The sequence below is a fragment of the Canis lupus genome, chromosome 11 (assembly GCF_003254725.2).
Source record: "Canis lupus dingo isolate Sandy chromosome 11, ASM325472v2, whole genome shotgun sequence".
NCBI lineage: Eukaryota > Metazoa > Chordata > Mammalia > Carnivora > Canidae > Canis > Canis lupus.
The window spans coordinates 21,713,955-21,737,830 of NC_064253.1; the positions used below are offsets into that span (position 1 = coordinate 21,713,955).

Genomic DNA, 23,876 nt, shown 5'->3' on the forward strand with positions numbered 1-23,876 from the left:
CAGTCCAGTCTTACTGAAGCTGCACAGATTTCCTTTCTTGCAGACAAAGTAATATGCAGGAAGAACCCACGAAGAGCACGCTGGCTATCTGACAAATTGTACTATCTGGATTACAAATGAGTCTTGAAAATCTTCTGAAGAATGTCAAGGAGTTACCAGAGAGATTATATAGTGACCTTGATTTTTATTTTTTCTTTACCTAGAATTCTACAAATTCTAAAATTTATCAATTGATGTAACTTTTAAATAAACAGCACCAGTCTTGCCCATTGATACAATTAAAATTTGACTTTCTCAGTTCTTAGTTCACAAGTTTATTATGAAAAACACTGCAGTGCTCTTGTGCAGTAACATCGTCTTATAGGAGGGGGAAAAACAGTTCTGTTCAAAACAACTCACCAGGTTCTGACAATAACAAAGAACATGAGGCTGAGATTTGAGAAGGGAAATAAACTGAGTGCAGACAAATCATACAATTAAATTAAACGGTATCCCTGAAAATAAACAAAACGATTTCAAAACTCACAAGTAGAGAGGGGAGGCCTTGGTACTTATTTTTAAAAATGTTCATTAAGCTCCAATGATTGTTTGCTGCTATCCTTATCTACAGTCATGCTGAGTAAAGCTATAGCTAAATGGAAGTTAAATTGTATTCACGAGGTGTTAATGTTTACATCTTATTATCTGCAGTCTCTCAGAGAAAGCAAAAGTAACTACAAATAGCGCTATGCCAGAAACTGGTTTCTTGACCAACAATGTCGCTTCAGCATGCAATGAACTGGTTCATTCTAAAGTGGTCACGGCTGTTGATGACAAGAGGCTTTGTATTTTTATATGGCACATCTTTTGGTCCATGTGAAAACAAGTTTTTTGAATGTTAACTATTCTCTGACATTTTGGAGTTACTGTTGCTCTTCCCATTTCCATTAGGTCAATATATGGTTCATGGCAATACTGTACAAGTTTAAAATTTCATTACAGGAAGTAGTCTGGGGTACGACGAGTAACATGTGGCTCGCCTCTGCGAGGTGCTGGGTCAAACTGCAAGCTGAAAAACAAAACATGTTTGTTGTTTATACTCCATGTATCAATTTACTGACAAAATCAAGACACTATTCTTTCAAACTTTATAATTTTTTTCCTATACAATTTCAGTTTGCCTTCAATGGAACAGAACCCTAATTGTAGCCTAATCGTGCATTTATTTATTTAAAATCATGCATTTATTAAGAGTGTAATAGCTGCATGCCTTCTCAAAGAGCCAAGGCAGAGAGACTTTTTATACATCAGGATTCCTAAGATTATTTGAAAGAAGAGTTCTACTAAATAAATATAATTTAAAAAGCCTAATGTACTGTATTTGTAATCTCAACCTTAGGATATATTTTATTAACCCGATAATAAAAACATGTGTTTAAAAGTTAGAATCCAAAAAAAAAAAAAAAAAAAAAAAAAATTGGAATCCTAATAAATTACATTGGGGTCTATATAGGACAAGTTTCTGTTAGTGTTTCAATATATCCTAAGTCCGTTCAAAAGGAAACAGAGAGGTGGCTCAGTAGGTTAAGCATCTGACTCTTGGTTTCAGCTCAGGGTATCTCAGAGTCATGAGACTCAGCCCCATGTTGGCTCCCTGCTCAGTGTAGAGACGCTTGAGGTTCTTTTCCTCTCTCTCTCTGCCTCTCTTCACACCTTCTCTCTCTCAAATGAAATAAATAAAATCTTAAAAGCAAACAAAAGGAAACATAAAAATCAAATTGGAATCTGGATTTAGCATGAGCCCTTTAACTCTTACACTAACTCCCATTCAAACGATACAGTTTGACTCAACTGTAATGGCAGCCAACTACTAAGGTGTAAATACTTACAAAGAGTATTTTAGAGTATCATCAAGTTCCATGATTGCAGCTTGATTACCACAACGATAACAATAGTTTGGAGCACTGAAAATCGTTACTACATTCCGGTCGTGGCACCAGTTATATCCCTATAAGGAAAAGAAAGGTGTTAAAAACTTATTTATTTCCTTATTTACACAACTAAATGTGACTCGAGAGAAAAAAAGATCTCCCCTTCCCTCCCAAAAGGCTTAAAAACTATTAATGCTTTGTTTCTGGACATATTAATAATTTTCTGTACTCTTGTGTATAACTGAAAAATGTGTATATATGAATTAATTTTTCCCAAATTACAAAGCTAATTTACTAGAAATAGAAAAGACACTAAAACACAGCACTAATCACTGAAGAATTAACTGCTTCTTCTTCATCTGGCTGCCTTCTGTGGACAGCAGCATCTCATCAGCTTCCCACTGCAATGGTCCCAAACATGATTCATGAATGAGTATATGGCCACTCCTTATAGAGGCATATAACATATTCCTCTAGACCAAAATTGTCTTAATTCTCTAAGGCAAAGGGGAAGGTCCCCCAGTCAGTCACTGCCCAGGTACAAAGAAAAGAGGCCTCTAGGATCTCTGGCCTCATTTTGTTAAGTCCATCTGAATACTCAAGTTACTTTTTAAGCATTGTACACAAATATCTTTCCCTATCTTTAGCAAAGCCATATGTTTCATAATAATCACAGTTGTTAAGAGTATTAATCTAATAGGAACTTCATTTTCTAAGTATGCTAATCAATGTCCCATTTCCCTTTTAGTTTCTTAAATTATCTGTAATCCTACCATCCAAAAGGACTACCAAAATATCTGGTATTTCATCTCAATCTCTCCTCTATATATACATTTTAAATACATTAAAGAAACAAAATCGAGATTAAAAATGTTACATTCCCTTCTCCCCTGTTCCCTGTACCTTACTTTCCCAGGCTTAAATCCCAAGCACTATTCAGTCATGAAGAATTCTCTGAAAACATGTCAACTCATCTTCTGTAAAGGCTCAAGCTACCATGGCAAATTCATTGGAAGGGATACATAGGGTATCCTCATTAATTAGTCCTCCCACCTCCAATCCCTTCCTTAGTATCTTCCTTCATTGCATTTAGTTAAAAGGTAAATCAGGTTTCAGAGAACATACCTCCATCACCAGCTGGTGAGCTCTGGACACCAATGTGAGGCCATTGGCATGATTAAATGTTTCAGAAATGTCTTGCCCAAAGGTATAACCAGCTCCTCTAGGAGATATACCCCAACCACCACGATCATCTGGATCTGACCACAGCAAGTCACACATTGGACCCTAAAAAGTAAGTTATAAATTGACTTCTTACAAAAATGATTTGAGTAATTCATGACCTTAATGAAGTCACACTTTGAGGGGTATTTGCTGAACACAGTCTAAGGTTTTGTTTTGTTTTTAAGGTTTTGTTTTAAAAGTCAAATATCTGTGTCAAATAAACTATTTCCAAATGTCTTTAAGAGACATACCCCACATCAATGTGCCCCAAGAGCAATAGGCCCTATAGTATGCAAATTTCAAATCAGACAGTATAGAGGAGTAATTAAGGTAGAGGCTCTGAAGACAACAGCCTAGATTCTAAGCCCAGTCTCAAAGGTGTTATGATCTTGAAAGGTTTCTTAATATTAGCCTCTAAAGGATGAGGTTGCCGAGAAGAGTGTTGATACCACCCACACAGGGTCATTTCTAAGCATTAGAAGAGAGAACACACCTATGAAAGTTACAATAAACTTTCTCCCCTCTAAAAACTTTTCTGAAATGATTTTACTACCAAACAGAGTAACTTATTTAAAAAAAAAAAAGGCAATACCTCATGAGGAACTTCTTGTAGGCGATCAAGTGCTCTGATGTGATCCAGTGTATCTATGGATGGTGAGAGGCCACCATGTAGACAGAATATCTGAAAAGAGTAGTTTATAATGTTAACCTCACATAAAATAAACTTTAAACATTCTGGACTAAGCTACAGGCAGCAGCCCACATCATTTAGTGAGACTAGGGTTTCTGTGTTCTGCCAGAACCATGCTTGTCTCTGCAAGAGCTTTCTTCCAGCCTACTCTACACTACTGAATACAGCCCCCCTTCTTCCTGATAAATGATTACTGCTGCACCCAGAAAGAATTTCTGTGACCTTACCCTCACCATAGACTATCTTCCTTCTCATAGAATTTTCTTGCGATTTCTTCTGTACACTCCTCTACATGAACCATTAAATAGTTAATCATATCTCCAAGACTTGTCCAAAAACAACCTCAGAGGATGGATGGGCTACATCTTCCATCCCTGTGGTACCAACATACAGTTCAGTGCCTGATACAAAGGACAGACGTCAAAAGTCTAAAAGGGATGTGTGGGTGGAAAAGTGGCATCTAAACGTTAAGAAAACAGATTCATGAAAACAATCAGCAATATAAGTTTTAGGAAGACCTACATACCTGCCCATCAACCAAGGCAGTGAGAGGAAGATAGTCAAAAAGATCTGTAAAGTATTTCCAAACATTTGCATTTCCATATTTCCTTAAACACTCATCATAGAAACCATATACTTGTGTGATCTGTCTGCTCTCATGATTTCCTCGAAGAATGGTGATGCGTTCACGGTAACGAACCTGAAACAACAAAATAGAAAACAATATGAATACCTGGCTCCTTCAAAAACCAAATGACAATTCGGCAAACTTTCTACAGGAAAATTCAGAGTTCTAATTTTGGTGAAGAAAACCTTCCATGCCTCCATATTACACTGAAATGAGACCCTACACCTAATGACATCTGTCCACGGAGTTTTGGTGAACCCCATCTCAACTACAATCAAACTCCTACTACTATCAACTTTATTTTTTTTTTTAAAGATTTACTTATTAGAGACAGAGAAAGAGACAGAGAGGCAGAGACACAGGCAGAGGGAGAAGCAGGCTCCATGCAGGGAGCCTGACGTGGGAGTCGATCCTGGGTCTCTAGGATCATGCCCTGGGCCAAAGGCGGCTCTAAACCACTAAGCCACTGGAGCTGCCCTACTACCAACTTTACACTAAGCATAATTATCAGCTGTAAAATTCCATGAAATTTTTTCTATACTTAGATGACTTTTGGTAAAATGCATAGTCCTGTAGTAACTATCATGATTATTTTAGAACCTTTCCATCAGTACAAAAATATCCCCCATTTGCTATCCCAACTCCTACTCCCAGCAACCACTGATTTGTCTTTTGAGATCTGCTTTTTATAGAAATTTCATATAAATGAGTAATACAATATATAGTTTTTTTTATGTGTCTGGCTTCATTTACTTATAGTATTTTTGAGGCTCACTTGTGTATGCATCAGCAGATCTTTTTTATTGCTGCAGAGTATTCCAGAGTATACCCCCCCTTTTTTAAGATTTTATTTATTTATTCATGAGAGACAGACGGGGGGGCGGGGGCAGGTAGAGACACAGGCAGAGGGAGAAGCAGGCTCCATGCAGGGAGCCCGACATGGGACTCGATCCCGGGTCTCCAGGATCAGGCCCTGGGCTAAAGGTGGAGCTAAACCACTGAGCCATCTGGGCTGCCCCATTTTGTTTCTTTATTCACTATTAGGATGAACTTCTGGATGGTTTACTTTTTGAGAGTTATGAATATGATCATCTTGCCTATAAGTTTTTATAAAATACATACAAACATAAAATACACTTTCATTTTTCTTGGGTATATTCCTAGTCCAATATAACTGATGAGTCTATGGGTGTATATATGTTTAACTTTAGGCAGCCTGGGTGGCTCAGCAGTTCGGCGGTGCCTTTGGCCCAGGACATGATCCTGGAGACCCGGGATCGAGTCCTACATTGGGCTCCCTGAATGGAGCCTGCTTCTCCCTCTGCCTGTGTCTCAGCCTCTTTCTCTCTCTGTATCTCTCATGAATAAATAAATAAAATCTTAAAAAAAAAAAAAAAAAAAGTATGTTTAACTTTTAGGGAAATTGCCAAACCATTTTCAAAATGGTTGGTATATGAAGGTTCTAATCTCTTCATAAACTAACACTTGCTATTATCAGCCTTATGGACAACAGCATTCTAATGGGTGTGATTGTGACTTTATTTTTTTTTTTTAATTTTTTAATTTATGATAGAGAGAGAGAGAGAGAGAGAGAGAGGCAGAGACATAGGCAGAGGGAGAGGCAGGCTCCATGCACCGGGAGCCCAATGTGGGATTCGATCCTGGGTCTCCAGGATCGCGCCCTGGGCCAAAGGCAGGCGCCAAACCGCTGCGCCACCCAGGGATCCCTGATTGTGACTTTAATATGCATTCCCCTGATGATCAATGATTTGGGGAACCTTTTCATGTGCTTATTGACTATTCATGTATTTTCTTGGATGAAGTATCTATGTAAGTATTTTATCCATTTTTAATCTTACTGAATCCTAATAGGTTTTTGTTATATGAACACAAATACCTTTTTCTTAGTTATATTTCTTGAAGAACAAAAAAAAATCTTAATTTTGACGAAGTCCAATTTAACAAATTTTCTAATGGACTGTGCTTTTCATATAGTATCAATCATTGCCTAATCCAAGGTTACAATATTTTCTCCTATGCTTCATTCTGGAAGTTTTGTACCTTTAGCTCTTACATTAGGTCTCTGATTGATTTTGATCCATTTGTATGGTATGAGGTATTCTAAGTCCATTTTTTGTATATAGATAGCCCTCTGTCCTAGCACTACTTGCTTAACTTCCTCCCCCAACCCTCTGTATTAAAACCCTCTGTGTAAGGGCTGCTATAACAAAGTAGAGGAAACGGGCAGCTGAAACAAGTCCAGATCAAAGTGTAAACAGGGTTAGTTTCTTCTAAAGACTTGTCTACTTGGCTAATAAAAGGTCATCTTCACATTTCTTATCCTCGTCCCTCCGTTATATTGTCCTAATGTCTTCTTACAAGGACACCAGTCATATTCAATTAGGGCTCACCCTTATGACCTATGTTACCTTAATTATCTCTTAAAGGTCCTAGCACCAAATACCATCACATTCTGAGGTACCACCGGTTAAGACTGCAGTGTATGAATAGAGGGAGGTGTATGCGGCACAATTCAGCCCCATAACATTCAAATATAAATTCTTAAAGGCAGCATATTCATTCCTCTGCTGAGCACTGGGACTCATCTTAGGCTTTAAGTACAGATTAGCTTGTAAGGCTGTTTCCATTGTATCTAGAGGCACCGCAGTAATTTTCCATCATTTAATCTAACTGCTTTGTTTTACAGATACAGAACTTAGTATCCTCCAAGTTGTGTAGCACGTTACATGATTCAGACTAGTGGCTTCATGAACACACACATTATATATTGTCTAAAATTCAGCTCATGCCAAAACCACATCTTCCCACTCTTGCAATACTAGAGGTTTCTGGAAGCCATTTTACCATTGTGAACGTTCTTTAATAAAATCTCCCCTAAAGGTAAAATCACACTTTCTTTTCGGGGAAAGGCAGAGAAGCCTGTCATTCTAAATACTAGTGACCACTACTTTGTGTCTCATTTCCAGATATTTGTACATTTCCCAAAGCTACAATTGGTATAAAGCAACTTCCTTTAATTATCATTCCTATTGTTCTAGATCGTCAAGTTTTAATGGCTGCAAACTATTCCACATAGAGAGAAATCATAATTTACATATTCACTTCTGTTGGATATTTAGATCTATTCTTTTTCTGGTATTGAAGATAATGCTGCAATTAATGTTTTCACACAAATAAAGCTCTTCTCCTCTTGAATTTCTTCTTCAGCAAAGTCTAATTATAGGATTACTGTGTCAAAAGGTATAAACATTCTGATATTTAGTATGTTTTATTTCAAAAAAGTGTATTTTTTTAAAAGTGTATTTCTAGAAAAGTCTTCAGCGAAGTCTAATTATAGGATCACTGTGTCAAAAATCTGTAAACATTCTAATAATTAGTAGTATGTTTTATTTAAAAAAATTACTTATTTCAAGAAAAGTAATAATATTATCTCCCCACACCTTGATTAACTGAAGTAACATTTTTATTTGACCAGCCTTCTAATATTCTCCTAAAAACTTGAATGAGAATAATTTTTTTTACTTTTATTCTGTACCATCCCTTTATCTAGAATGAAGATAGATCTATGATTTATAAATCTTAAACATGAATACCTGCATTCCTTAAATATGGAGTTTTATTCTAAAAATTAACATTCAGAGAAAATCACAAATCACCAGGAAAAAAGGAACGAGACTGTCTCACCCTCTGCAAAATGTCCCAAAGGTAACAGTGAAATTACCTTAAGAGCTACAAGCAGAGTAACTGTTTCAACTGAGTAATATCCTCTGTCAACATAATCTCCCATAAACAAGTAGTTTGTGTCTGGTGATTTGCCACCAATTCTAAACAGTTCCATGAGATCATGAAATTGCCCATGTACATCTCCACAGACGGTGACTGGACATCGAACCTCTTGCACGTTGGATTCTTTTGTCAGGATTTCTTTAGCCTACAGAAGGGAGATAAAATAAACCAATACATTTGGCATTAAACATTAACAAAGATGTTCACTTAAACTTAATGTAGCTTAACGAGCAGACACAATGTAAGACAAAACTGTAGGCACTGATAATTCCATTAAAGTAAGAGGGCAAAATATGGCCAGATTCTGTTAGGTATCTCACTCCTGATACTTAGAAAAATCATGTATCTAGATGCATAGTTCCATTCCTCTCATCTATCAAGTACCATCTAATTAAATGTTAAACAGATTATTATTAGCAACCGTATAAGATTAATGAAAATGGAACAAGACATTCAGGTACCTAGTTCCTTAACCTTAAAGTTCTAATTATAGTATACTGGCACTCCAGGCTATAAGAAAAGCTTTCTAATTCCCCCCTTAACTAGTTTTTTTTTTTTGGGGGGGGGGGGCATTATAAAATTTTGCATGACTTTTAAGCTCTTAATACTAAAAATACAAACTTTGTTTTACAACTGTAACTATTTGATATACATGCTTTTTATAAAGTTGTTTGGCAGCATATGCATTCCCCCACATAATCACAAATTCAAACATTACTTTTAAGGGCAGCATAACGTTATTTCACTCAACTGAAACCTCATCAGTCATTCGACACACGTTTATAGATCATCTACCTTACCCCCAAAACCAAAGTTCACTGGGAGACCATCATTCATTTGCTCAATCATCTGAGTGATACTAGATGCCAGGCCTTGTGCTAGCCACTTGAGGACCACAGTATACAAGACAGGTCACTTGGGACAGGGGACCACAAACAAGTAACCAATCACCAAAGTACAGGCTATGTATGTTAAGTGATAAAAGAAAGGGACAAAGTAAACGGTGGAGATTCATTTAATAAGGTAACACAACAAGACAGCCCATTAAAGCACACAGTGGAGCAGAGAGGCAGAAAATAAAATGATCAGGCCAAGTGCTAAGACATGCTAGAGTAAGCAGCAGTGTTCCAGGATCACAAACACTGGGTGGGACAGCTAGGAAATCTGCCTGACTGAAGTCCAAGGAAAGGGATGGGAAAAGGAAATGAGAGGTCCAACACAGGCAAGGTACAATCTTGTGTATAAATTCTCAGGAAGAGGAAAAGGTTAAAGGCTGAAGCATACATACCAGTAAGAGTAGAGAAGGGGGTAGACTGGGGTAGGTGCAGGGTGACCCAACTATCCTGGTTTTAGTACTTAAAGTCTGGCATCCCAAGAAATGCCTCAGTTGTGCTCAGGTAAACCATGACAGTTGGTCACTCCACGTAGGAAATGCAAGGGAAGAGTAGGGCATGAACATGGACCAAAGAACAAGTCTAATCAAAGTAATACTAGAATAAAGATCTACTGGTAGAAAACTTGAGGAGTGAATTTCGGATTTCCGAGGTAGGGCTACACATGTGGGTATCAGAGTAGCGCTTAAAGGCCACTAGTATTCAGGGACCAATCCACCAAAAGGTCTTGCCCAGTCTGCCTCCAAAACACAAATCAATCTGTTTTTATCTTTCTTGCCACTATCCTGGTCCAAGCCACCATTACCTCACCAGGATTACTGTGCTAGCTTCCATACTGAACTCCCTGCTTTCATTCTGCCTGCTTCTTTTTTTCTTTTTTTAAATTTATTTATTTATGACAGTCACACACACACACACAGAGAGAGAGAGAGAGAGAGAGAGAGAGAGGCAGAGGGAGAAGCAGGCTCCATGCACCGGGAGCCCGACGCGGGACTCAATCCCGGGTCTCCAGGATTGCGCCCTGGGCCAAAGGCAGGCGCCAAACCGCTGCGCCACCCAGGGATCCCTCATTCTGCCTGCTTCTAATCAATTTTCCACTCAACTATCAAGACTAAGAGCTAAAAAATGTTCACCAGATTCCTTTAATTCACGACTGCATACACAGAACCTTGCTAGAACAATGTCTGAGATGTAAAAGGCATTTAATATCTATTTGCTGAATAAATCAAGAATTTATACTGGGGGTACTGGATAGATCATCTTCAGGGAAAGCCATGGATGTCTCTCAGGACAATATCAGAAGTACAGGCATGGAAACTGGTACCAATGTCTCCGGAGAATGAAGAAATAACAGCTAAGAGTAGTAAGGAAAAGAGTCTGGGTACCTAGACAGAGAAAAGCAGCCCGAAAGACAGGTAACTTTATCCTAGAGAAAGGCAGCATCCAACTATCTGGGAAGGCTATTAGAGAAAGTACATGACTTTCTCAGGAAGAACCAGATTTCAGTTAAACCAAGAAGGTAAAAAGAAATTTTTCTCAAAGTGGATTAGAAGTATTTATTTCATACACTCAGGATTTATTGAGCATTTTCTTCTATATGCAGCTAGCATTATGAAATGGTGTTCCAGAATGTACAGTGGGAAGTTGCATCGGGGGGAAGGCAACACACTAGAACATAGAGGTGAAATTGCCATAATGAATTGTTGCTAATGAGCCATTGCTGATTACATTCTGAGCGACAACCAAGGGTAACCAGGACTGGTTTTAAGGCAGTGGTATACAAACTTCTCCACACATGAAAAATCACTTGAGAACTTGAAAGAAAGAAAAGAAAGAAAAGAAAAGAAAGAAAAGAGAAGAGAAGAAAAGAAAGAAAGAAAAGAAAAGAGAAAGAGAAAGAGAAAGAGAAAGAGAAAGAGAAAAGAGAAGAGAAGAGAAGAGAAGAGAAGAGAAGAGAAGAAAAGAAAAGAAAAGAAAAGAAAAGAAAAGAAAAGAAAAGAAAAGAAAAGAAAAGAAAAGAAAAGAAAAGAAAAGAAAACCCCAGATACTGAGGCTACTCCTCTCTCAATGAAGCCAGAGTCTTTAGGAGTGGGATCCAAGCACCAAATTTTTTTTAGTCTTCCCTCCTCACTCCACACCAATGCTTCCCCAAATGCAGTGAAATTTATGAATCATTCTTTAAAAAAAAAAAGAAAAAGGATTTATTTATTTGAGCCCACTGTGGGACTCCATTCTAGGACTTCGAGATCACAACCGGAACCTGAGGCAGATGCCCCACTGACTGAGCTACCCAGCTGCCCCTAAGAAGTATTATTTCCAAGTCTCCCAACATTTGGGGAGCCTATTTCAAGACACTGACCAATCACTGATATCCAAAAATTAATAATTAATTTGATCTATTTTTAAATTTAGAAAAACATTTCACCGTGTCTCAAAAAGTGGTATTTTTCTTAAGAAATAATCCATCTTGCTAGGGTAATTCCAATCTCCCATGATTTATTGTAACTAAAATGCAGAATTTCACTAGGGATATTCCCTAGTCTATTTGGCATTAATACCATGTCCAGTGTTTTTGAGCACCTGGTACACAGTAATGGAAATAGTCACAAATGAAATAATAGGTCCCACTTCAAAGAAATTTGCAAGTTATTCAGAAGTTTTAAAGGGACAATGATATACTATATGAATGATAAAAAGTTGCCATTCCCAAGTATCCTAAGGTCCTTATTACAATATACTCAAAATTCCCATTCAAATCATAAAAGGACAATCAAACCTAAATGCTATTTGTTCCTTTTATTTCAATTTCAACATATCACAATGATAAACACTCTATCTTTACTTTTACTTACTTATTTTTAAAATAGGCTCCACTCCCAGTATGGAGCCCAGCATAGGGTTTGAACTCACAACCCTGAGATCTGGACAGATGTTCCACCAACTGAGCCAGCTAGGTGATTCGATCTTTAATTTTTTAAAAAATATGCAAGTTATAGTGACACATCCTTAATTTTTTTTTTTTTTAAGCAGCAGATAAAACCAAATGTCACCTTTGACCACCCTCCACAATCCCACATCCCTTGGGAAAGTTACCACTGAGAGTATATTGATGTACATTCTTTTGAAACCCTGTTTACAAGTTTTACATACATATTACGTGCCTACAAAAACATAATCATTTTCTTTTGCACTTTTAAACAAAGAACAGTATTATTTAGGCAGCCTGCTTTTCTCTCCAATAATCCATCTTGGGAGACCATAATGAATATATACAGACCTGATTAATTTCTCATGATGGAAGTAGAATATTCCCTGATGGATTATGATTCAGGGAGAGGCCATTACCAGGGAAGGCAAAAACACTACAATGTATATCCTAGTATTTGCTCCCTGGTATACACCTGGTATACATATACAGACACTCCCAGAAAGAAAATATCTTATTAGCAGATCTATCAGCTCCTTTTTATGTTGACATGACAAAATTGTCCTCCAAAAGGGAAAGGACACTGTATTTATAAAATTAACATCTTAAACTTCTACATCTGGGAAAGCCAAAGTTCTTTCTTCTCTTCCTACCAAATTTGAGACCAGAACAATTATAATTAAATCCTGGAGAAAAATAGTATTATGCACCAGATGCCATCAAGACAACTATAAAGTGTATCTTAACAACAAAAATTCAAGCTTACAAAGAATTTAAGTATACTTGTTTTGGGGAGGGTCGGTGGGGTCTCATCTCAGCTCCCAAATCATTACTACACACCAAAATACACTATCCCAAACACCAAAGCAATAACAGTTGCAGATGTCCTCACTGAAGATTATTTTACAGTCAAGAAAAACTAATCACAGAAAAAGAAATGCCAGAGGAGCTATGCTATCACAAGGCCTTTCAAGTCTCAGAAGCACATAAGAGAACCTCCTCTATGGGCCACCTAATGGGATCTCTAATGAGTCAGTCACCTTAATATTTGATCTTACCCAAAAGGCCAAAAAGCAATCTAATGAGTCTCCTTTAGAACATGCAGGCCGCCTTCACCAACCATCAGCTTCTAAGGTAGATAGATATACAACTTCAACTTCCTAGCTTAATATTCAAGGTAAATGGCAAAACCAGATTTTCAAAGCAACTTAATTAACATTCAAGATGTTTATACTTTTAATAACTACCTTTTCACTTTCTGGTATTGACTCCTATAATTTAGAGCCTCAGCCTCTGCACCTGAATTATACAGAGAAGCAAAAGCAAAAGACACATACCCCAAACTTTTTTGCTTCCCCCAAAACATTTTTTCAGGCCTTCAAAAGTCTCAGTAATAAACATTTGGGGGAAAAACAAAACAAAACAGAAGATCAAGGTTTTTAAAAATAGTGTAATCAGCACCATACTGATTATTATTTATTGATTCTTCAGTAGGAACTCTACTAAAATTCAAATGGCATAGACTGAAATCAGTGAATTCAAGGAAAAAAGATCTAATACAAAACTTCCGAGAACAAGGCTGAAACTAGAATAAGCTAGTCCAGTAATAAGAGCTTAACTGTGAAAAGTTAAAATTTTCTACTGTCCTAAAATTCAAACAATTTGGAGAGTCACTAGAAGAAAAGAAACCTCTAAGAACATTAATTTATTATTAATTATTAATTAATTATTAATTAATCTGAGTTCAGATTCAGAAATTTACAATTTTTATTTTCAACTTACCATCAGGTTTCTTGGGTATGGGCTATCCCTAACCACCATAATAACATGTACAAAAAAGCAAATTTAAACTAGACTCCTAAAATCATCCAAGTCAAGATAGACAAGAAAAAGAGAAAATAGGGAACCAACAACAGATTCACAAACCATTTATAAATTAATTTCCTTAAGAGCACACAACAGCAGTATAATTTCTCCTTAACATGTACCACAGAAAAAGACAGAGGATACTTATGCATTTTTATATTAAATAAAGTCATACAACATATTAATGCATTTTTATTATTAAACCAAGCAAACATGCTAAAATGCAAATGATTACAATTATGTAAAAATTTGTTGTATAAGAACGCTGAAGAACATTAAAGTGTTGATGGGTTATAGCAGTCTTAAACCCACCACATCAACAAAAACTATTCTCATTTCTTTGTATTCCCTTCCAGCTTTTACCCATACACAAATCTTATGCTTAAAACTGGTAAATGCCTCAACTTGTTTCCTAAAGTTCAATATTTAAGGGGGTCCCTGAGTGGCACAGTTAAGCGGCTGCCTTCAACTCAGGTCATGATCCAAGAGTCCTAGGATAGAGCCTGCATCTAGCTCCCTGCTCAGTGGGAAGTCTGCATTGCCCTCTCCCTTTCTCTCTCTACTCACGCAACGCATGAGCACGTTCTCTCTCTCTCTCTCCCAAAGAAATAAAATATTTAAAGTTCATATTCACGAATCCAATGTCCTATAGCATTATAGCAATCATTTTAAACTGATGTATAGGGGTTCCCTGGGTGGCTCAGCGGTTGAGCGCCTGCCTTTGGCCCAGGGCATGATCCTGGAGTCCCGGGATCAAGTCCCACATTGGGCTCCCTGCATGGAGCCTGCTTCTCCCTCTGCCTGTGTCTCTGCTTTTCTCTCTCTCATGAATGAACAAAATATTAAAAAAATAAAAATAAAAATAAAAAATAAAGTGATGTATACTATCCTCCCATACTTACACATCTATTGTTTATTTGACTTATTTCCTTTCCGGAGATTTTCAATTTACAGAGTAAAATATATGAACATTTTCTGGTTACATACGTAGTTTATAAAGCTCAATTATTTCCAACTTATATGTAATAATAAATGGAAGAATACACTCATTCTAATCTATTTCAAATACAAAATGTTACCTTCTGATTTACCTGGTGCTTTTTATTTTGGAGTTCAAACTTTTTTACTCTATGTTTATTTACTATCAGTTATTTCTCCTCTTACACAGATTATCCGCACAAATTTTTTGAGTATCTAGCGATAGCTAGATGATGCTCTTAGATATTTTTCTATTAAAAATCTGATTAATTAAAATGTTCAATGGAACTCTACTTCACATAAATAAAACATTTCACAATTTAATCACAATTGAGTATATCTTCTACTAATACAGCCAAAAAGACATAAGACAAGCAAACCTGAAAAAAATGCAACAAATAATTTTTGAATTTTACTTTTGTTTCAGAATATAAACATTTGAAAACTTTTTAAAAAAAGAACAGGGCATCCAACTCTTCTGTTCGGCTCAGGTTGTGATCTCATGGGTCGCGGGATGGAGCCCATCATCAGGTTCAGCTGGGAGTTGGCTTGAGATTACCTCCCCCCAACCCCTTCCCGTTCTGCTCTCAAATAAATAAATAAATCTTTAAAAGCGGGGGCAAATTTGCAAGCAACAATAATTTTTTTTCAAAACCACAACAGATTTTCATTTTGCTTCATACTGTTTTATGAAAGATAAAAAGAAAGTAGGTTTTCATAATTGTACAAAAAAATTAAGGTTCATGACAGACTAGTGTATACCGCTAAATTTTTAATTTGGTGTATGTAGGACTAGCCTCGGAAGCAAATAAATCTTGTGTTAATCATCTTCAACTATCAAACCTTTCTTCCTATTACTTGTCTTTCATTAATTACACCGAACAGATGCCTCTAACGTTTTATGAAACATTTTGGTCTTCTATATGATTATACTGAATGTATAATATTTGTGTGATTATACTATAAAAGTACTATAATCTTCCTTGTAATGTTCTAGGAACTGGTAGTTACTATTTGGTTTTAAGGCTTAGGATCTTACCAAAAGAAAAACATTCAGGAATAAGGAATAATTCTAAAATTGTATTTTTAATAAAGATTTTATTTATTTATTCATGAGAGACACAGAGAGAGGCAGAGACACAGGCAGAGGGAGAAGCAGGCTCCATGCAGAAAGCCCGATGTGGGACTCGATCCCAGGACTCCAAGATCACACCCCAGGCTGAAGGGAGGCACTGAACCACTGAGCCACCCAGGCGTCCTTCTAAAACCGTATTAAAAGAAAAAACATCAGTTGATGTTTTTCCACCTCTTTCTGTCAAATAAACATGTGCAGGAATTAAAACATTCCCAATCATTCCTGCAAAGGGGAAAAATATATATAATCTACTCAAAAGAGAAATGTTGTATGTGTATATATATATATATATATATATATATATATATATATATATATGCCATTGTTTAAAAATTCTTATGACAACAATTCATCACAAATAATATTCGCTCTAGGTGTCTGTTTCCTCCCTCATCTATACCAGATGACTTGGCCTAGATGGTCTTTAAGGTTCCTTCTATCACTAAAATTTTACTAAAGCATTTTTAAGCCTTTTCACTAAGTCACAGCCACCCAAAAGAAACAGGTAGTGGGCACAACTGCCAGTTTACAAACAATGCATGGCAGAGAAATAAAATGCACTTGATCACCACTAGCACAAAAATCTAAAAACCTTTCTTATCTATAGAGTTTACTACAAGTTAAATCTCTTAATGTGAAACCTTACCATTAGAGCAAAAAACTAACAAATCCCTAAGATAATGCTATCTTGACAAAGCTAAACAGCAAAAATGGATAATGCACATAAATAGGAGCTTAATAAATTTTGACCGAATGAATTCCAAAACTAAACATACACTGTCACATAATTAATAGCATCACAGACCCTGCAGTCTCTGTGAACTACACTTTGTATGTAAGTCTAGCTAGGTAAATGATGCAGTCTCCAGGAGCACTCTAGAGAAAGGTTCTCAATCCTCTTTCAGTCCCCTCGACATCAGTCACACTCCCATCTGTAACAGTGACTAAATGATTAAAATGAGGGTGAGGACATGGAGTGCCAGAGTGACTGGCCAACTGGTCATGTACAGTTTAGAAAATATCCAGATTCATATACACACATCTCTGTCATTGCCTTGTTCATCCATTCTAAACCACGCTACCAATATAAAAGTAGGCAACAGTAACTTTGTATTGTTAAGAAATTAAGCAGTTAATCCCAGATTGCTCTTTACAATTTTTTCAGAACCCATCCCCCAGCCAGATCTCTCTTTACTTCAGCTTCTTCTACCACCTCTGCACCAGAAGCTGTAAAAGTTATCTAAACAACAAAAAAACCCAAATTCTTTCCCCTTCATAGTTCTAGTCCAATTTCTATCTCACTTGTGTAGCAAACTGCAATTGGAAGGCTTTTTCAGACAAAGATGGCAAAGAGAAATTAATAAAGAAAACAAAAATGATGGGTCAAAAAAGTAAAAAAAGAGGAGTGTTTCTCTGCCACACCTAACTTTTCCTTTCTTCTGAGCACCTTCAAAAAAAGACCCCTGTTATTACTTCAATGCAAACCTAATGTCTCCTGGTTTTCCTAGCTCACCTCCTCCAACCTAAACAAAGAATACTCCACAAACAACTTACAACACAATAGGCAATACCTCCTGCCATAAAAGTGAGGGTGGACAGGTGACACAAATGTTACCCATACACTCCCCTCCAGTGTCCATTATGGTTTCTACAGCCATGAGTTGTATCTGCCAATATTTGCAGATACAACTCTTGACATTGACAGAGAAAACAAAAGAATTGGGGGAACCTGTGTTTCCAAATAGTAGGGCTGTTCACCTTATCAATACTTCCTCCTTAAGTCAACTCCAAACCAACTGCATTACTACTTCATGACTGGGAGTTCATGAAACACACACAGGCACATGTAGGTCGGACTGTAGAAGCTATGATAATAAGGCATTTTACAAGCTGTATTGAAGAATATAAATGTTAGATATACTTTCCTGGAATGTTTTAAAGTTCAGTTTCTAGATCATGATTTGCACTGAGGATACACAGAAAATTAACTGGCATTTTCTTCTCACTAATGTTATTTGAGGGGCAAATGCAGCCAACCACATTCAAAATTGAAGAATAATTACTGTTTCCTCCTCCAGGACAAAATGAGACAAACAGTGTGTGTGACATGAATAGGAAGCTTTCAAGCATTCAAAATAAAAATAATGCTTTATTTATTTTACAGAGCTATTGACTGTACAATTCAGTTTGACCCCAATTCACCTCTATTTTTCATTATTAACACTACCTAAGAAAATAAAGGGGAGGCTGTGAAGCAAGACTAGAACACTGGGCTTAGAATCTGTAAGCCTGGGCAATCTCACTTTAGCCCCTAAAGTCAAGTCACTTTACCTTTCTGAGCCTCTGGTTTCCATCTGTAACTGAGGATAACAATTATCTCATAAACTTGTTAGGAGAACTGTGTATGTGAAAATATGATGCAAACATCATTCTGCATCAACACTTCCATTTGTTTTCAATATTCAGATGACTCTAATAAAAATTAACCAAGGAACCTTTTTTATCTTTTTAAAAGATTTATCTATCCAAAAAGAGAGAGAGAGAACACGTCTGTGCATGAGTAGGAGGGCCAGAGAGGGGGAGAGAATTTCAAGGAGACTCCAGGCTGAGCAAGGAGCTGGATGTGGGGACTGATCTCACAACTCCGAGATCAAGACCTAAGCCAAAACCAAGAGTCCAATGCTTCACCAACTGCACCAAGGTACCCCAAAACAACCTTTTAAATTAAGCACAAATACCAACTCACAAAAATTACTCACTTCATATAGAAATTTAACCTTGGTCATATATTTTGCGGCTCATCCAGTTAGAAGGAGGGTTTGCTTTTTCCCATACTTATGTAACAAATGTGAGGCCTTAATGACTGCATTTTATTTATAGTGTTTGTAAAGTCATGGAAAAGAGCATATGTAGGTAAAGAACTCCTTTGGAGAAAAAAACAAAACAAAACAAAACAAAACAAAACTGGCTATCAAACAACATTCTCCACAAGTTTGGTAAGACCTGAAAGGACAAAGCCAAAAATCATACCTAAATTAAACCACTGGTGAAGTCACATAATAAAAGACTGTTTACTGTAGTTGATACTATTTACTTCTTCCAATCTGTAAATGGAAACATACCAGTCCAGTTATACAAATATAGTAATGTTACTGACTATAGAACTGTGCCTAAGACAAAACTGCATTCACTCACCACAAAATAAATGTTCAACAATCAACTAAAATTAGGATCCTCAAAATGACAAAGTATACCAAGTATCATCTTGGCTTTTTTTTTTTTAAGATTTATTTATTTATTTATTTATTTATTTATTTATTTATTTATGATGTACAGAGAGAGAGAGAGAGAGAGAGAGGCAGGCAGAGACAGGCAGAGGGAGAAGCAGGCTGCATGCAGGGAGCCCGACGTGGGACTCGATCCCGGGACTTCAGGATTGCGCCCTGGGCCAAAGGCAGGCTCCAAACTGCTGAGCCATCCAGGGATCCCCTCATCTTGACTTTGATATAAACTTTAATCCTACCTTAAGGGGAAAAAAAGTTCAACTAGTCAACTGTATAAAAACCAAATTCACCTTTGTCTATAAAGACACAACTGGATTCTCTGCATTTTGAACACCTACCACTGTTAATTAATTGCTGATGGGAGACCATAATAATGGTCTCTGAATTTTTTAATAACCATGACCTCCCATGGTATACTTCTATCTGTACCATTTAAATATTTCATTCACAGCAGTCATCTTCAGGGAGATAAAAGGGAAGGCTTTTGTATTATTCTTCCTTCTTATAATTAAACAATCAACTACTACACCAAGTACCTATCTCCAACAAGTAACTTTTCGTCAAAAGAAAAAACTATTCTACTAATGAAAAATGGTTCCCTCAAGATTCTCAAAATATGTAGCTTTCACTAGATGTGCTGCTATTGGCTACTCAATTAAAAGTGAAAAGAGAAGCTGCCTTAAAATTTAGTTTGCAAAGTTAACATAGTTCCAAAAGTTCAAATACTTACAAAGTTAAAAAGAGAATGAAGACTGCATAATATTCCCCCTCAAAGGATCCATTTCTTGGGAACCTAATTTCAAATATTATTTCCACTTTTTTGGCCCTAAGAACAGAAATCTGGACACAATGGATAAGCATAAATTGTTGGGTTTTTAAAAAAAAGATTATTTATTCACGAGAGACACAAAAAAAAGAGGCAGAGGGAGAAGCAGGCTCCCAGTGGGGAGCCCGATGCGGAACTCGATCCCAGGACCCCGGGATCATAACTTGCGCAAAGGCAGACATTCAACCACTGAGCCACCAAGTAGAGAGTGTTTAATCTCACCCTGAGTACAGAGTGTTTAATCTCACTATATCTTAGTTTTACAAAGACAGGGAAAGCAATGACATTTACCAGATTCATCAAGTTTCACACACCCAACCCTAAGCACCCAAAATTATCTCCTACAGTCTCCAACACAAATCCTCTATTTCCCTGGTTCATGTATACTTAACTTCCAACTAGATTCATGCTCCTGAGACAAACAGGATTATACTTTATTGCTTTTCATCTCACTCATAAAAGTAAGGAATTGTGGAAAATCAGTAGGTGCTCAATATTTAAACACAACACACTAATTTAAATTGATTTTATATATAATCTCACATTAGAAGGGACCCTAAAACATGTTTTAACTCTTTAAATAGGAAAATGTGGACTAAGTGGTTGTCCCAAGGTCAGTCACAATTACTCTGAAACAGAAAGAGGACTAGTGTTCAGGTATAACTTGAAGTCCAGTGGTCTTCCAATTATATCATTACCTTCTTTTCCAATGTTTCCTACACAAATGACTAGTCATCTAGCCAGATGCTGACTCAAAGTCTATATATAAAGTACTGATCCTTAAAAGTCATTAAAACCATTACTTAGAGCACCTAGAAATTGAGACTTGACAATACACACTAAAAGTTTTAAAAGCCCCTTTCTAAACCCTTAACACAAACACCATCCTCATCTGATGAGTAAAGAAGGAACAAAAAAGACTCAATACATTGCTAACATTAAAATTCAGCTCCAACAGAAAATGTGCCACCTAATCAACTAGCAGGAGACTTGCTCAGGCTAAGGATAAATAAATCTGAATTTGACTCATTTAAATTGCAATTATTCACAGCACAGTTTCCAAAAAAGCTTGCTTTAGGAGCATATACATCAAACTCATGAACCTAATTTTCCCATCAAACCGCAAACGAGTCAGTATAATTGCTCTCTAATAACTCTTCACTAACACAAAATGCAAATACAGCAATCCGAAATTCTGAACTAAAATGAAATACTGCCAAGTTAATTTTGACAAGAGAAGTTAAACTACCTATAGTGGAGATAAGCATATTCCATGTATTAGAAAACTGACTCCTAAGGCTTCAAAAACACAACACAGTCAATAGCCAAATAGGCTACCTGTTTCTCAACCCCTAGGTAAAAAACAAAACGAAATTGGGCCATTTAAAATGGACTTCTCAAAAGAACTATAGCATTCTATTTTCAACATCTGTAAGATATTTAAACACTAAAAAGCACAATGACTGGGACAGAGTAAAAGCTCAATCAACAGTTACTATCGCTACTGAAAGCCTCAAAAATACAAAGAAGTAACTTTTCCAACAAAGAGCCAGTATACAAAATTTGCGGCTCCGAGTTTACGTTGTTCGTTTTTAAAAACACAAGGCAAAATGCCAAGTACGTCCAGCTTACAGAAGGATTTCACAGTACCCAATTTGAGTCAGCATATAAATCATAGATTCAACTGACACTTGATTTCCAATCCCAAAGCTCCTTATGTAGTATGACTCACCAAATTCTCCATTTCTTCCAACTATGAAATATAAGTTGTACTCCTTCCTGCATCTCCCACCATGACTTTCGTAGAAATTAGATTAGGGACAGATTTTTAAATCCCTGTAACCCCACTTTAAAGTCAAGCCTCTGGGAAGGACTGCTCAGTCCGTGAGTTTCACACAGACCACCCAGGACAGAACTGAAGCCGAGTGACCTTTAAACAGGTCTTGGGATCAGGCCTGCGAGCTGGCCTTTGGGGGATCCCTCTGGACCAAAGAATTAGGCCCGAGAACAAGCCAAAAGCCTGGCACGCGGCTCACGGAAGAGTCGCGGCCCCGCGGCCCCGCGGCCCAGGCCGTAGGACCCAGGTCCTCTCACAGGCATCTCGAAACCGTCCCCGACCCCGACTTGCAGGGTCTCCGCCCCGCCGGCCACCCTGCCCCGCACCAAAGCCGGGAGGCTCGGAAGCCCCGGAGTCGGGGGAACGGCGCCATTTTAGGCGGCGGTGGCGGCGACAACCAATCCCCGCGCTGGAGGCAGGGGGCGCCGGGTCGCCCGGGAGCCGCTGCCGGGCCGCGCCGGCCGCCGGTCTGGGAGGCTCGGGGGGCCCGGGCCGGCCGCCTCCGCCATGTTGCACCGTCCCCGTCGCCGCCTCCTTCCCGGCGGGCCCGGCCCGCCGCCGCTGCCGCAGGCGGGGAGAAGCTCACCTTCTCGCAGAGGCTCTTGACCTGGGACTCGGACAGCTGCTTGCACTCGTTCAGCTGCTCGATCCACTGGTCCAGCTCCTTGGTGAACACCTTCTCGTCCATGATGCCACCCGCCCGAACCGGCTGCCGCTCCGCGCTACTCCGGCGCCGCCGCCCGCACACGGGCCACACGCACACGCCGCCGCCGGTTCCCGGGGTACCTGTGTGGCTGCTGGCGGCTGCTGGCGGCTGCCCGGCGCTGGCGCGAACCCGCGGACTCTCCCTGCGGTGCCCGGCCGCCGGCCGCTGCCCTCCTCCGCTCGATCTAGCCCCGGAGCTCCGCTCTCTGTAATGGCGGCCGCCGGCGTGGTGACATCACGCCCGGCGTCAGGAGGCGGCGGGGTAGAAGGGCCGGGACAGGAGCTGCGCAACTGCAGAGCCAACCGGGTCGGCCGCGGGCGCCGCCGGGGCGGGGGGCGGGGGGCGGGAAGCGGGGCCAAGGCGCAGGCGCAACGTGACGGCCGGTTACTGAGGCGCCTTCGCTCTTAGGGCGTGGTCGCCCCGCGGGAGGGGCCGAGGGGGAAGGGGAGACCCGGGCGAGGAGGGCCGCCGCGGGGCCTCCGGGCCGCCGCGGGGCCTCCAGCCCGCAGCCGGGCTAGTTCCCGAGCGCGACGTCCTCCGCGGCGGGGGCGGGCCGGGGGCGGGCCGGGGGCTGGCGGGTGGGGCAGGACCTCGCCGCCCGAGACGCGTTCCCTACGGTGAGACGGCTGTGCGCGTGCGCTTCCCCCCGCGTTTGCACCCCGGCCACGGAAACTAGACTTGGGACCCCGTGGTGCGCTGGAATCGTGTGGGACTCTCAGGTCTTTGGGGAGGCAGGGGCCGGCGCCGAGGGGTGACCTGTTTGGAGTGGCCACCTCCGCCTGTGGGCGCGGCAGGCCCCTCGTAATTAGGTCACTCGTGGGCGGAGGAGGGTGTGTCTGCCCTGGGAGGGCCGCGCGGTGCACCTGCCTCCCTCCGCACACACCTGTCCTCGGGCCTCGGCTGTCGGGCAGTGCGCGATGCCTGCGGCCGAGGCTGGGGCTTTCCTGAGCCTGGCTTCCACACGCCCCACGCAGCCTCGCCCGCCGTCGCCGTCCGCCCCAGGTGTGCGCCCTCCCGGGGAGGAGGAGGACACCTCCTACCACCCCCCGCCCAACCCCTGCTGCTTCTGGCCTACTCCGGAGAGAGGCGCGACCCGAGGGTGTTAGAAGCGGCTACAACCCGCGCTTTAAGGAAAGTTCAGGTTCCTTAGGATCGGACCTCAGTC

The 23,876-nt window shown here is 39.5% G+C and overlaps 1 protein-coding gene across 1 annotated transcript; it reads right to left on the reverse strand.

Annotated features, from left to right (window-relative positions):
- Window positions 1-290: 290 nt before the first annotated feature.
- Window positions 291-22,954, reverse strand: PPP2CA (protein phosphatase 2 catalytic subunit alpha). The gene is made up of 7 exons (XM_025432414.3): window positions 22,592-22,954; window positions 8,196-8,405; window positions 4,352-4,525; window positions 3,727-3,816; window positions 3,036-3,197; window positions 1,869-1,987; window positions 291-1,048 (listed from the first exon to the last, which is right to left on the reverse strand). Exons 1-7 carry the CDS (start codon window positions 22,691-22,693, stop codon window positions 976-978), a joined length of 930 nt encoding a protein of 309 aa, XP_025288199.1. The 5' UTR covers window positions 22,694-22,954; the 3' UTR covers window positions 291-975.
- Between the last annotated feature and the right edge of the window lie 922 nt (window positions 22,955-23,876).

What these genes read in the sequence shown, in the direction of transcription:
- PPP2CA (XM_025432414.3), bottom strand. Translation starts at nt 22,693, where the DNA reads ATGGACGAGAAGGTGTTCACCAAGGAGCTGGACCAGTGGATCGAGCAG. An exon ending in CTCTGCTTGTAGCTCTTAAG is followed by an intron (nt 4,526 to 8,195) that starts GTAATTTCACTG and finishes TTGTTGTTTCAG; the next exon opens with GTTCGTTACCGTGAACGCAT. An exon ending in GATACTCTAAAATACTCTTT is followed by an intron (nt 1,049 to 1,868) that starts GTAAGTATTTAC and finishes TTTGTTTTTCAG; the next exon opens with CTTGCAGTTTGACCCAGCAC.